Source organism: Moschus berezovskii, chromosome 15, assembly GCF_049115385.1.
Source record: "Moschus berezovskii isolate FMDL1 chromosome 15, NW_MosBer_1.0, whole genome shotgun sequence".
Lineage (NCBI taxonomy): Eukaryota > Metazoa > Chordata > Mammalia > Artiodactyla > Moschidae > Moschus > Moschus berezovskii.
In genome coordinates, this window is record NC_142474.1 from 69,223,157 (window position 1) to 69,237,865 (window position 14,709).

Consider the following 14,709-nt stretch of genomic DNA (forward strand, 5'->3'; position numbering starts at 1 on the left):
ATTATCGGGGATGAATAAGGTTTCCTTTATAAAGGATTAGCATGCCTGTGCCATTCTGCAGGTAGAAGTTTAGGACTTTTTCTTCGAATCAAACACTAAGCAAGAAAAACAAATCTAACACAAAACCTCAAAGCAAAAAAGAAAATCCAACAGAAAATGCCATTCTGTTCAGACTTATGGCCCACAGGAAAAATATCAAAAATATTCCTTCAAAGGGCCGAGCAGCAGGCCTCCCATTTAAGCTTTGCAACTGTTATAGGATGTCTCTCTCACATGTCACTTTGAAATGTTACCCTTCTCATCCTGAGTGATCAAACCCCTTCTCTTGCTTTCTTTCATTTTGCAGTCCTGAATAGACCCACCATTGCTCTCCAGCAGGGTATGGTTTTAGTGTCATCTCATTTTGGAAAAGCATTGATGCCAACCAGCCGTATTCTTGGATCTGCCTTTCTTTTTCGTCCCTTTTCTTCTGAGCCTAAAGAGATCACATTCAGAAAGGCAGTGGGGTTTTCTAGGTCAGGGCAGATTCTGGATGCTTTCCAGGGGTCTCTTGGTGGTGAAGGGATTGCTTTCTTCTGCTGCCCCAGATTTGCCACGGCCACCAGTAAGGGAATGGTTTTCCAGCTGTCTCTTGCTAAAATACACTCGGAAGAACTCCCCCCACCCCACTCCATTTTGTTTCCAAGGTCAACTTATTAAATATTAAGTCATAAAGCCAGTGATTATAATTTTAATGAAAAATATCCTGTATCACTCAAGACAGAAAAGAACAAAAATACCCCTTAGAAACACTGCTTTGAAAAATAGTTAACATTAACTTTACACACAACAGAATCCTTTCTTAAGCTTTATTTAAGAAATCGAGTACTATATAGTTCAATATATATAAGACACATCCAGTATTGTGTTCCTGATAGCAAGTGCATAGATTTTGTTAAGATATCATTTTCACTCGATATAAACGTTTCATGGTCACATGAAGATAATATTCCCAGTGATTTTGCCCAAGCATGAGAGGAGAAAACAGAACACAGCAGAAATAGTGAGCTACAACAGAGATGAAAAACAAAAACAGCGAATTAGCAGAACAGTCGATTCCTGATAAGTGAATAAGCTGATTGTTTGGTCACAATGTTTTTATTCACTTATCAGGAACGATTCACAGTACATTAGTGTTCACTGTGTTTCCTAGCCCGCCAGCTCAGAGTGCCCGCCCGAGACTGCTCAGAACTGCTGTGGGCCGTGCAGACGTGTGACTTCTGTCAGCAGAGTCAACGTTGACAGGTCTGTCATTTCCCAGTGCAGTCTGTGCATGGCAGGCAAAGACGCCTTGCTGACACTGCAGTGGTGTTTTACAGAATCAAGAGGGTAAGTGTGAATTTAAGCAGGGACCAGCTTTACATCATATGTGCTTAAGGGAGCTAGCATTTTTGTCCGCTTCTTTGGAGAATGATTGTTTATCCATTCTTTTACTTAGCATGAGTATTTTGCCTTGTGCCAAATGGTGGATGTAGATACTTGTATGACTTATTGAAAAAGTAAACACTCGCATCTTGGAAAGAGTTGATCACCCTCTTTACACCCTTCTCCCCTCCCTCACACCCTCCACCCCTGCAAAAGTATTTACGAGAAAGAAACCACACCCTTAGCACTCTTCCCCACTAATGTAAGCGGTGGGTTTTCAGAGGCAAACTCATGAAGGCTCTGATGAGGTTTAAAGCAGAAGTATTGGCAGGAAGTCAGCTCCCATCTGTGCGGGTCTGGAGCTAGTGGAGGCTACTTCCCTGAGGTGTTCAGCCTATGTGGGAAACTGCCTCTGCCTCACCCAGCCCCTCTGTGCTGTGCCGCCAACTAGAAAAGAGAGGCTAGGGCTCAGAGGGGCTGCCAAAACCGGAGGGCGAGGGGCCTGAGCACCTGCAGGGAGGATCTCATTGGCAGCCAGGGCATGGCTGCTGGTGCCGGGTGGCCTGAGTCAGACAAGAGCTTGTGTGTCTGAAGAGTTGGAGGGAGAGATCAGACAGGGAGCAGACGTCAGTGGAATCTTGTAAGAGCACTTGGAGAGCAATCAGATTCCTGAGCAGAAGAGATGGGCAGAAAGGGAGGAGGGTCTGTGGCTTCAGCTTTCAAGGGCATACAAGGAATGGTTTTTTCTGTAGTTTTCTACCTGGGGTTGGGCGATGGTGGGGGACAAGACTTTCTACAAAGTATACACTTTCAGGAGGGAGTGTGTGGATGTATATGGCATTCTTGGTTTTCATGTAGAAATGGATAATGTATTATGAAGAATTGGACATGAGAAGCTTTACCTTTCTCCCTCCCACCCGACCGGATTGAGTAGAACTTCCATTTGAGCCCTTGCAAGTATTTCTCTTCCATTAGTTTTAATAATTAAAGCTGTTCCTGGATTCAGCTAGCTCTTTAAAAATTTACTTTTCTACACATATCTATTGATTGATGGCAATGCATGGATTTAAGTTTAACGCCTTTCATATCTATTTACCAGGTAAGTAAAGTTTATTTTCTTCCCTTAAGGAGCTCACCTTTTTAAAAAAATGTATCTGGTTTCTGAGAAGAGTTTGATGGTGATAATAGGCCTTTGGACTCATGGGTAGATAGAAGAAACCCCAGCTCTGCTGCCTCTCTCCTGACGTTTCTTAAGGTTATGCAGCAAAGTGGCGGTCATTTTTATTGAGTGTTAAGAACTGTGTACACATATCAAGAGAAGAAGAAAGGGGGCAGAGAGCAGAGGAGAGCACAAGTGCAGTGTACCAGTGTGGTCAAAAGCCTGGACAAGGTCTTGGCAAATCCGACTCTGTAGGCAGTTATGTAGGTGGACCATAGACATAAGTCTTGGAAGCAGTGGTTAAAATAGGCTGTTGTACATAAATCCGAGGTGGCTGGTGTGTAGTTCCCCCTTCCCCAAATCAGATATTCACTTAGGTGGAATCGACTGTATCTTTTTACACAACATATAGAAAAAAACAGATACGTGAAACAGTGAGGTGTGTAGATGTATCACCAACATACAATGACTATCAACAATACAACACTCAGAGAGAGAAACAAGTATTAGGAAAATGGTTTAATATTGGAGACAGAAGCAAAAAACTGCATCACACAATAACATACGTTACAAAAATAAGTTTGACTGTTTCAACTACACGGTTATGTTCACAATGAGGACAGAAGAATCAGAAAAAACTTTGATCTAAACAGCAAAAAAGCAAACCCCTAAAGTTTTAACTAATACATTTATCCACTTAAAGTGACTGAGTACTTCTAAATCTAATTACCTTATTGTGTAACTGCACAATACAGAATAAAAAGTGAAACTTACCGCTGTATTTTAAGACAAAATTCTAATGCTAGATATAAGCAAAGGGAAAAAAGAAATCAAGCCAAAGTTTTTAATTCTCAAAAGAAAAGCAACTTTCTTTCTATCAACCAGAAATCAAACTTGAAATCAGTCATTGTCAGGGGGCCCACTAGAGTAAGCCACAAAAATTTCCATTTTTTTTAATCTCCAGTATAAAAAGTTCCACTGGTACAAAATGCAGAAGTACAATCAGTTGTAGAAATAGGAAAGCCTGCGTTATTTTTTTTTTTTTTGGCTCAAATTCCATCAAACAACAAAATCCAAATGCATCAATAAAACAAACAATACTCAAATGGTCTTACAGTTTTCCACTAGGTTGCATTAACTTTGGCTTTTCTCAGACAATATTTAAAAACTATTTTGTAATTCTAAACAAAATGATATTATTAATCTACAAACAACAATTTTCACAGCACAAAAAAACACATTTTTTTTGTATGACATTATTCAAAAAGGTAATGAAACTACAGGTTTTTTTAAAATTTTATTTCTTAATTAGCACTTAAGATAATTAAAAACAAACAGTAAAATGAATCCAGAGTAGCACAAGCCAAAGAACTATAACCCCTATGGTGAAAGAAAGATGAACTTGTTACGCCTTTGAGGACTGCCATTTGATCGCAATTCTCTAATTCAGTTTAAAAATGACTATTCTCTACACTTGATTTAAAAAAAAGCAGTTTCCCTGTGTGTTTTCTTCTGGCACAGGCCCTTCGCACCCTTGCAGCTTTTTCCTTTTGATATTAAAAGAGAAAGTGAAGAAAAGGACAACTTGTCTTTGAGGAGGGTTATCTTTTTAGCAATGAAACATGCCAAAAAAAAAAAAAAAAGCCCTTCCCCCTAACGGTACTGTCTTGGTTGCCTGTGGAATAAACACTGAGCTCTAAGTGCCTGCCCTGAGCCTCTCGTCATGTGCACTCAGCTCCTCTGGGGGAGAGGGGGAAGGGGAGGGCACTGGAGCACTGTTGGCTTCAGTGAAGACGTGGGGGAAGATGGTCTCAGGTTTATGTATATAGTTGATGAGAGATTCTGGATGAAACACTCTAGGAATTCAGATGGTGTTGTCTTGTGTTCTTACATGTGTAGCTGTTTTACCACCGTATCGTATATACGAGAGACATGTGCGATAACCTTTATTATTCAGCTGCTTGCTGCAGGAAGTACAAAATAGCCCTCGAAGGATGAAGGAAGGCCCCAGCAGTAGTAAACACGTGTGAGGATAATACAGGTCATTTCATTGTAAGTGCATGTGCTGTAAGAAGGAAACTTTTTTTTTTGCATCATTAGAGGCTAGTCCTTTCCCTCCCAGGGCTATCACATCCACACATACAATAAACCAAACAGGGTGGTCAGTGGGAAATGGAGGGAGGAAGTGGAGCCAGCAGTTTCTGAACTCCATTACGAAACAAAGAATCTTCCAAAAAAGCTAGGAGTTTGAGTGGGTTGCAGGGATGACTTGGGGTTTGTCAGGACAGCAAGAGACCTGTTCACATGAAGTCAAAGAAATATGGCACTTTAGAAAATGGCAGCAGGAACTGGTGCTGGGTATTTGGTCAGTAACTGTGATGAAGCACTGAGTTTGTCTTGAATGGTCAGTCCCCTTTAGATGCATTCAGTTCAGAAGAAACAAAAAGGCAGGGCAAGGATGGTCAATGTCTAAATCCAGACACGTTGCTTATTCCGAGGTATCCACTGGGGTCGGACAATCCCCAGCACAATGGCTGATAAGAAACATTACCTTGGGAATAAGTAAGAAATGAAAGCAGAGTCCCTCCAAAGACTACCCCATCATCACAGAGTGGTTTACCTGGACAGGTGCATGATGTTACTGTAAACTGGAACATACCGCTCACCTGACCTCAAAAGCAGACTGAATTTAAGGTTTATTTAGGTGCTTGACTCTTATCTACCATTCCTGTTTATCTCGTAAACTCTCTTCCTTTCTTTTGGATCTCAACCAAAGGATAAAAAAGTGGGAAAGACAGAAACAACTGAAAGATATATGCAGAAAATAAATCCAAATTAGAAACACCCCAAACAAACAGAAATGATGACAGTATAAAAAGTTATCAACATTCCAGATAGCTCTGGGTAGAAAGGGTTAAAAGTTCAAAACTTTCTCACCTTAGAGGTTTCCATATATCATGAAGAAAATACATTATGAGGTTGCCGTCACAGCATTGATGTGCAGAGTGGTTAAAAAGTGAGACATGGGCACTTATACAATGTCTTACAAAAAACATCATAGAGAAATAACAAACAATAACAATTTCAGGCAACAAGACCACAGGATAGCAAGTTAACAAACTTTTAAACCTTTTTTTTTGTTGTTTTTTAAATATTAGGGATTTATACAAAACACATAATAAAATACCCATGTTATCAAATTACTTCTCACAAGAAACACACTGAAGCTCTAGGAAGGAAGTACCTTTGGAATTTGGCACTATATATTTTCACTTTTTTTCTTTAAAAGAAAAAAAAAAATCACATTTTGCTGAACACAAACACATCTAAATAGTCCACAATTTAAAAAAAAATGACATCAATGCTTTACAAGCCAACACAAAACTTATTCTGGAATAGGTTTTTTTTCCCCCTCACATGAAATGTTTTTTTTAAGCAAACAACTTTTTTTTTGAAATTCTTTTTTGTTTTAAGTAAACCAATTCTAAACTTGTCTTATCAACAAAGAACATTAAGACCATAAGACTCATGATGAAACCACAACTTAATTCACAGAAGCACCAACGTAACACAGTTTACAGTAACCTTTCTCCTGTACATTGAAACAGTATAAAATATAGGTAATTTCATGTGCATTAAACCATGGATTGTCTAACTGTGAGTCAGTTCAGCAAAAGGTGACACAAATAGGTAGCATTTGCCCCAAAACAGGGTAAATATTTTTCTTATACTAATCTACAAAAAGTGGTTCTATATATATATCTTAATGAGAAAGTGAGCCACCTAAAATGGCCTTATCAAAAAACTTTACACTGCCTGAAAAATGTAAAAACTATTACAGACCTCTAGAGACTTAAAATCAGACAGTTTTTTTCTCAAACTGTTTTTGGAAGTAGTCTGTTAGAAACCAACATTCTGTGTCCCTGGACACATATTGCTATTGTTACCAGTGACCGGGAAGAATGCCAATCCCTGTATAATACTTTCAAGTCTGTTTTATGAAAAGAAAGAAAAAATAAGAAAGAAACATTTTTGCCACAGGTTTTTTTCTATAATTAATTTGTCTAATAATAAATTTCAGTCTTGCATGAATGCAGCAATGTTTTTCACATTGACTTCCCAGAATTCATAGCTAGATGAGGTCACATGCAAATTTCAAAGGTCAAACTAGATCAAAGGTCAGTAGGAGAACCAAATATGATGTGAGGTCAGAAAGACATCAGAAACAATGACGGGACGATGAAACTTTTTTGAGACGCCACAGGGACATGCTAGGCAAACGGTGAACTAACGGGCATGAAGATGTCTAGGGAGAAAACAGGGAGAGTAAAAAGTTACACAGAATCTACGCAGCAGCAACAAAATCACTCTTCAGGGTGCAGGAGAGAAACTAATGCAAATCTTAGGTCATTAGGGAGTCTACCAGCCATCCACGTAATTTGCATTTCTTACACTCTTTATCCACAACACAATGGAACCCAAGAGAATCCATCCGGAGAGGGAGAAGGGATGGATTCTGGGTGTTTTGGGGTGAGGGACTGGCAAGGGATGGGGAGAAGAGGGTCCAGTTCCAATGAATGTAACAGACGGGAAAGTCAGACGACCAAACTGTAAACTAGGTAATGGAGGTTACGAACAAAATCGTCAGACAGATACAAACACCGAGAGGATAAAGCATGAACTTCAGGCCCAGGGTTCAACGGTGAAAAAAGCCCGTTCCTAGAATGATTCCTCTAGAGACTACTTCAGAAGAATCTAGCTAGCACAGAGAACTGCTCTTCAGGTACCCAATAAGTTAACAGTAGGCAATAAATAGCTTCCATTATTTCTGAGGCAGTAAAAATTTTGTACAAAAATAGAAATGCTTTTTTTACAAATAAAATTTACAGGCCTGTGGCTTTCTTTTTTATTTATGTATTTATGTATTATTTATTTATTATTAAATTTATCTTTCAAGAAACATCAAGTATTTTCACTCATTTTTAATTTTTAAACCCTGTAGCTTTAAGAAACAGATCTCTAAATCTTTTTTTACATTAATCCTTTCTAAAAACTAAAACAATAACAAAATAGACAACCAGTGTAATAATCTGACCAATAAATGTCATGTTTCTTTGAACCCTAAAATAAAATACTACTTATTAAAACAAACCAAATGTAGTGGAAAGACATTTTGTGTTGTTAATTTTAAGTGCTTCTCCTGGCTTTTCTCTGGCGCTATGCCACCACCTTACCCTCTATAAACAGCTGGCGCCCCCCTGTGGGGTGGGCGTGGGCAGGAGGGGCGAATTCTCCAGGCAGTGCTCTGGGGCACAGGGGTCTCAGAGTTAGAATTGCACGTTAGCCTTTGTTTGCCTTGTAAATTCTCAAGATGTCATTTATTGTATATGTGTTTTTCTTAAAAAAAAAAAGGCAAAAAACCCCCAAAACAAAACAATAAAGGTTAAAGGAGATTCAAATTGCAAAACAAAGGAGAATACAGTGGCACAAGTGGAGGAGGATTTACTTGATAGAAACAAGGTAGCCGAGTTTAGTTATGGCGAACTGGGTGGGGGGGGCGGGAGGGGAAATGGAGGCCTTATTGTAAAAATAACCGTCTCTCTTGGTAAAAGTTGGCAATGTGGTCCTCCTCTGCCTTTCCTGTTGAGCCCAGGCTGGCTCGTGGGACTTACCCTAAGAAAGCTAAAATAAGAGCAGGGAGCCTCTGGGGGGAGGATCAGTAAGGTTTGCTGTCGTTTTTGGAGCGCTTCAGCTGGACCTTCAAGCGTTTCATGCCAATCTGAAAGCCATTCATAGCCTGGATAGCAGCTTGCGCAGACACGGGATTGTCGTAGCTAACAAAACCTGGAAGACACGAGGGCAAGAAGGGCGGGAATCAGGATGGAGGGGCAGGAGAGCAGAGAACGGTGGCTGGAGAACGTTTCTGCAGGTGGGAGTCTCGGGTCAGCCCTACTCAGTTTGCGGTCGTGCTGTTTAGAGGCAGCACTGGAAACATCCACTGTGAAGCAGTGGAGGTGACTGGCTGTCATGAGAACACAGCCCTCCGCGGAAAGCTAAAACTCACACAGCACTGTCGTGAGTCAGTTTAGTCTGTTGACTAATTCCAGTCAAATCTGTTTGTGTCTAAGTCCCTTAGAATCCTCCAAGAGTCTCCAGTATATCAGTGCATGCAGGGCCCTCGAAGGGCCCCAGGGGCTCCAGGCCCCAGCCAGGTGAGGTTTAAAGGCATGACAATTACGGGAAGGCAACTGATGTGCTGCCAAAGACCTGGACTGTTTTCATCCAGTTCTCCACGGATACAGGATGGGGTCAGCGAATTAACTCTAGAATAATTTGTACTTGATTTCTACCAATTGGAGCTATTACTGAGAGGAACCTAGGGGCCCAGGGGAAATGCTGGGCCATTCTCTCTATCTCAACTTCCATTTTCAAAGCTCCACTGAATTCACTAGAATGGAAATTGCTACCTTGTATATCCCCAAGTGTTTCTTGGAGAATAAAATTCTTTTTTAGAAATAAAAAAAAAAAAATAGTCTAAACAGCTCAGGGCTTAACAGCCATCCTAACACATACTTCCCACAATTTTTCTCTGTACCAACACTCAGATGCCTCTGACAACCATCTAAGCTCTGCCAAGACCTAGAAACAGAATTCTGACCACATAGTTTGTATTAGCACTGGGGGTAGGGGTTACTCACCAAGGCTTCTTCAGTTAATGCTAGTGCAAAAGTGTTGCCCCTGCTTAGTTTTGTTGTTGGAAGAAGTTATACTGATTGGATTTCAACTCTGACCATGCACTGTTCAGAAGGTTTTATACCAAGTTTCTCCATCTACTAAGGAGAACATTCCTTCACGAGTTAGAGGAAAACAGGGACATAAATATACCCTTAGCAGAGTTCTTAGCTGATAATAAGAGACGTATAGTATAAGGCAGAATAGCTTCTCATAGGCTGGCTGTATGCAAAAAGATGTTGTTTTTTATTAAATTTAAATTCCCAATAAATGTGATCTTGGATCTAAGACTTTTGCAGATATTCTTCTTCTACATCTTAATCCAGAGGTAGCAAGATGATTCAAGAATGGAAATGCGTCAAGGGTGAAATGGATAATGAAACCTGGTCAAGAGCGTAGGATAACGAATGGGGCATGGCTTATGACTGGCAAACCTGGGACCCCAAGAAGTTATGCAGTCTCACTGAGACACCCACATATGGGATGCTACAGCTTTTTAATAAGAACTGAGAACACAGTGAGTGCCTAATGCTAAGTATAATTGTCTGCTACATTACTATGTGTTATTATACACACAGTGGTTAAGTAATTTGTAGGCTGATACTCTTTTCAAGACAATAAATATTTTCTCAAAATCAAACCGCAAAGTACAACCCTTTCCAATCGCCAAATAAGCTCAGACACTGTTTAGTGATGAGGACTATAAACGTCCGGCTGGAAGCCTGGGGCAGGGAAGCTTCCGGTGGTGAGCTCTTAGAAAACACAGGCGCACACCCTCTGTAACAACTTTCCATTTCATTCTCTCATGAACCATTACAAGGGTGTTTATATACTTGTAATGAGTTCAGGCTAACAGCCTTTCCACTTGGATAAAAACAGTGACTTTAAATGGCTGACACACTGATTCCCCTAACAACAGAGGCTTTAGACGTTCCTGGGTGACAGCACAGAAATTAGAAGGATGTTATGATAATGGAATTTTAGAAGCCAAAGCACTCTCTTTAGACGGGTTGCCCCATTACCCATCAGCTAAATACCAAGTCTGAGATTCTGCCTCTTTGAGAACCACCCCCACCTGTTTTTCTTTATACCGTATACTTCATTTTCCTCTGGCCCGTATCTGTTCTACTTGATCTTGTTTTGCTCTGCTGTTAGTACCTACGGCCAATGTGAGTCATTAGATCGGAGGAGTGAATAAAGCAACTGTTACACCTCAGACTGGGCCAGCACTTGCCACGTGAGGCACATATACCCTAGACGTTTGAACCTCTAAACTACTGTGGGAAACACAAGGGTTCACAACATAAAGCGAGAACTAGATTTAATGAATGCTCACCTCCTTTGTAAAACATTAGGGCACAGAGGGAGCCTACCTTCCTCTCTCTCGGCACAAAAGTCCCAGGGGAGGCAGAGTCCAGGCTGCCTGAAGGAGGAGGCTGTGACAGCTCAGGCCACCATGGATCAGGGCTGTCCAGTGTCCTGAGAAGACCTGTGTCTCCGGGGCACTCTGCCTGCCTAGGCCGCCACTGCAGCTCCCACCCCCCGCCAGACCACAGCCTCTCACGTCACCATGAGCTAAATCCGCACCGTCCCTGTGCCCATGGAGCTGTGGCTGTGGGGGTGGCGTGGGCACTTAGGTGTGTGTACGTTTAGGTACCACCAGATGCCGGACCATAAGCCCCCCAACACAGTGTGCAGCCCACACCCACAGCATCTGAGTCACAGCGAAGGGGACGGGATTCGTGCTAAGTGTCTAGTGCCCCTCTGTATCAGGACAGCCTCGACACACTAGTCTCTAAACTGTATTTCCATCTGGTGACACTCGTTGTTTAGACTGTGGGGCCCAGAGACTGATGTTGCTCTACAGTGAAGACATTAGTTCCCAGTAGTGAGACCCCTGCACAGTACAATATAAAGCATCACCTACTCTCTGGGCATTCAGTTTCCCAGATCTTTCCTTTTTATATAGCCCCTTTTCCTCTTCCGGTTGAGATGACTTTGCCTAGTCTGCTTAATGGATCTAGAGGCCCAGGAACCACCACACACACTGAAGGCCCTGTCCTGGCATCTAGAATACTGGCCATTGTACTTTCCCTCCCAGGACTTCTTACTGGGAGCACCCTGTAATGTTCTAACTGGGTTTCTTTTGCATACCAAAGCACTTGCTCAGATTGGTCTGTTTGTCAATGAAGACTTTAGCAGAGATAACATTTCCAAAAGGCATGAACATCTGCAGGATGTCCTGGTCTCCAAACTCCTGTGGAAGGTGGTAAATAAAGAGGTTTGCACCCTCTGGACCTAAAGAGGAAAAAAAAAAAATCAGCGTAAGGTATTCTTCACTTCTTAGTTTCCAAAGCTGCTTCTTAGGAATGTTTTAACAACAGATGGGCTAAAGCACGTGGCTTTCTCTCCTGCTGAATGAGAATGGAGACAGACAGATGTCCAGTGCTGGTATGTCTTTTAGGATAGGAGTCATGCTTCATATCTTTCTGATTTCCAAAGAGACACCGGTTAAGAATGGCGTCCTTTTAATCTGTAATCTGTGGGTCACATTTGCTTACTGCGCGTGAGCACATATTTTCAGTCTTCCTGGGTGTGAAGGCAGCGGTCATGGGGTGGATTGGAGGGCAGAATTCAGGTGTGGGTTTTTCCTGAGTGGCTGTGTTGTGTAGCACACAGTATATACTGTCTCTTTGAGAGAGTATCCTGTGTATTCCATGCAAATTGCAGCAATTTAGACATAATGGATATAGCAGTAATGCTGCTTGGATTTCTCAATCATTTACCTAATTATCCATCCAGTTTTGATCTGGCAAATCGCTTAACACACAGTCTAATAATCATCTTTATTAGAAGTGACTGGCAGTGAGTCAAGGCAGGGAAAAATAGGTAGCCAGAGAGTTTCACAACTGTGATCGGAAGGATGTCCCTGGGAATTAGCCTTGCACACTGAATGTAGGAGGTACAGAAGCTGCTCAAACACTAAGCTGAGCTTCACTCTTAACCATCACTTCCAGAAATAAGAGGAAGGGCAGAACAGGGGAGAGCTTAGCTGTCCCATAGAGGAAAGCTCGCTGAACTTTACTTCCATTCCATTCTCCCATCTCTTTAACTCCCCACATAAGAAGTATCTGCAGCTTAGAGAAAGCAAAAGGGAGGGACTCCCAGTGACCTGATGGCAGATAGTCACCTTCTAATACGTAACAGGTAAGCATGCTTTCCAGGTCAGAGGATGCTCGGGGGCATGGCAGATCCTCCTGCAGAGGTTCTGGGGAGGCCCCGCGGCTGGACGCCTCTGGGATGTTCTGGGCATGGTGTCTGGGAAGAGGGGAGCTCATCCAGCTGGTGAAGTAGCTAAGCCACTGGTTCCTGGGACCTGAACTGACCTTCACGGGAGAAGAGCCAGGGCTGCCTGTGCCCCTGGGAAGCCCCAGGGGACAAGGTGCAGTGGGTCCCCAGGGGCTGTGGGGAGCATGCCTATCTGAATGGGTTGAAGAAAAATAAAACCGGGGTAAAAAGAACTTTGTAAAAATATAAAGGATAAACATCTTTGCAAAGAAAAAACAAGTTTCTTTCCACACAATCATAGAAGAAAAAAGTATTGTAATGAATGGAACTTTTCACAAGGAGATCTTCTTGGAGCAAATTTCTGAAGCCGCAGAGATGAAGCATTTCCTTTTATTTAAGTGTTAACGAGGCCACTTTAATTTTCTATGTTGCTCACAATTTCCAAGGACACAGCCAGTGCAAGAGATGCAGTTTGTATTTAAAGGGACACAGTTACAGGGTTTAGGTCCCCAGATGTTTCCTGGTTAAAAAAAAAACACAAAACTCCTAAAAGAAGTCAATACTTAATATAAACAGATGCAAAACCAGAACTCGGGAGATGGATGTTCTCAGAGCTACCATGCAGTGTGTGGAGCCGGAGACCTGGTACTGCCCAAATTAGTTGTGCTTCTAAATAAAAAATCCAGACGCACAATGAGAATTAATGGGACCCAGTTTGAATTGTGAAGTCATCTCGCCTCCTCAAGCCCAGGGGGACAATGCAGTTTTAATGCACTATGACAGATTACTGGCTGCGCACGGGCAGTCCTGGCCTTCTCGGATGCAGTGGGCCAGCATGTGTCTGGGCCAGACGGGGAACCAAGAACATAGGAAGAAAGTAAATAAACCCACGGAGGCTTTGTCTTCTCCCTCATCACCAAGAAATACCTGGATTTTGCCAAAGTCGTTAACACAAAAATGAGAAAGAGGTGACTTGGTATGGAACATCTCTCTAACATTCAGTGAAGGCGGCTGCTGCCGGAGATGCCAAGGACAAAGAAGCAATTTTTCGAGGGTTCACCCTCTGTATGTTCCTTCCATCTCCCTTCAGTAAGAAACCTGGTCAACCACGCACTCCTTGGACTTCTGCTACACCTGACTGACTTGCCAGAGCTCATTGAGCTGTGTCATTAGTCCAGCTGCCTGGCACCCGAGTTCTTATTTCTCACAGGGCCGCAGGGCCCCTGCAGCAGGAAGCACTGGGGGTGCCAGCGTTTTGTTGGGATCTGGGGGCTCTACCTACGTGTGTGTGTGTGTGTGTGTGTGTGTGTGAGATGTGCCTCCTGCAAACTCAGGGAGACCGGAAAGTGCCAAAGAGGTCAGAGGCTATGTAGGAATGGCAGGAAAGGTGATCAGGTTACCTGAATTCAGATCTGTAGGGATGCCTAATGCTTCAAAGTCTTAGCTGGGAGAAATATTAGAACCATTTTTTTACAAGGCCAGACTGGTTCACTTTCCCATGGGAAAATATATACCAGGGTACATGACTAAATACATCAGAGTGACCGCGCTCTCTTGATTAGAGAACTATGGGATAGGAAATCTAAAACTCTGTTTAGCCGTGGAATTCACTGAGGCATTTTTCTTTCCTTCTCAGAATTACTTCCCTTTTAAATTATGTTTTAGTTAAGCTATGTCGTGCTGTGCTTTGTTGCTCAGTTGTGCCTGATTCTGAGACCCCACGGGCTACAGCTCACCAGGCCCCTTTGTCCATGGGGAGTCTCCAGGCAAGAATACTGGAGTTTGTAGCCATGCCCTCCTCCTCAGGATCTTCCCAACCCAGGGATCGAATCCAGGTCTCCCTCACTGCAGGTGGATTCTTCACTGTGAGCCCCCAGGAAAGGATGGTTTAGATTTGTTGAGGACACGTTAACAGGGCGAGAAGATGATGATCAGAAGAGACATTTGAAAAGATGGCAGATTAAAAAGCCCTCCCTGACCTGAGCAACCCCAAAACGCCGCCAGCAAAGGCTGAGCACTAACCCGTGCTGCTGGCAGCCCGCACGCCTCAATATAAATAAGCTGGAGAGGCAGTATTTATTCTGAATTATTTTACATTAATCCCAGAGGGTTAATTATTGCACAAG

General features: G+C 42.4%; 1 protein-coding gene across 14 annotated transcripts in view; it reads right to left on the reverse strand.

Moving 5' to 3' along the window:
* Positions 1-3,067: 3,067 nt before the first annotated feature.
* Positions 3,068-14,709, reverse strand: part of CELF2 (CUGBP Elav-like family member 2) — a 577,777-nt gene continuing 566,135 nt past the window's right edge. For 13 of the 14 annotated variants that reach the window (XM_088844197.1, XM_055427360.2, XM_088844198.1 and 10 more), the window contains 2 exons: positions 11,450-11,593; positions 3,068-8,407 (listed from right to left, as the gene is read on the reverse strand). In XM_088844197.1, coding sequence (XP_088700323.1) covers positions 8,280-8,407; positions 11,450-11,593 — 272 coding nt within the window. In that variant the 3' untranslated portion in view covers positions 3,068-8,279. The remainder of the gene's footprint in view (positions 8,408-11,449; positions 11,594-14,709) is intronic. The other variant, XM_088844190.1, reaches the window with a different exon arrangement.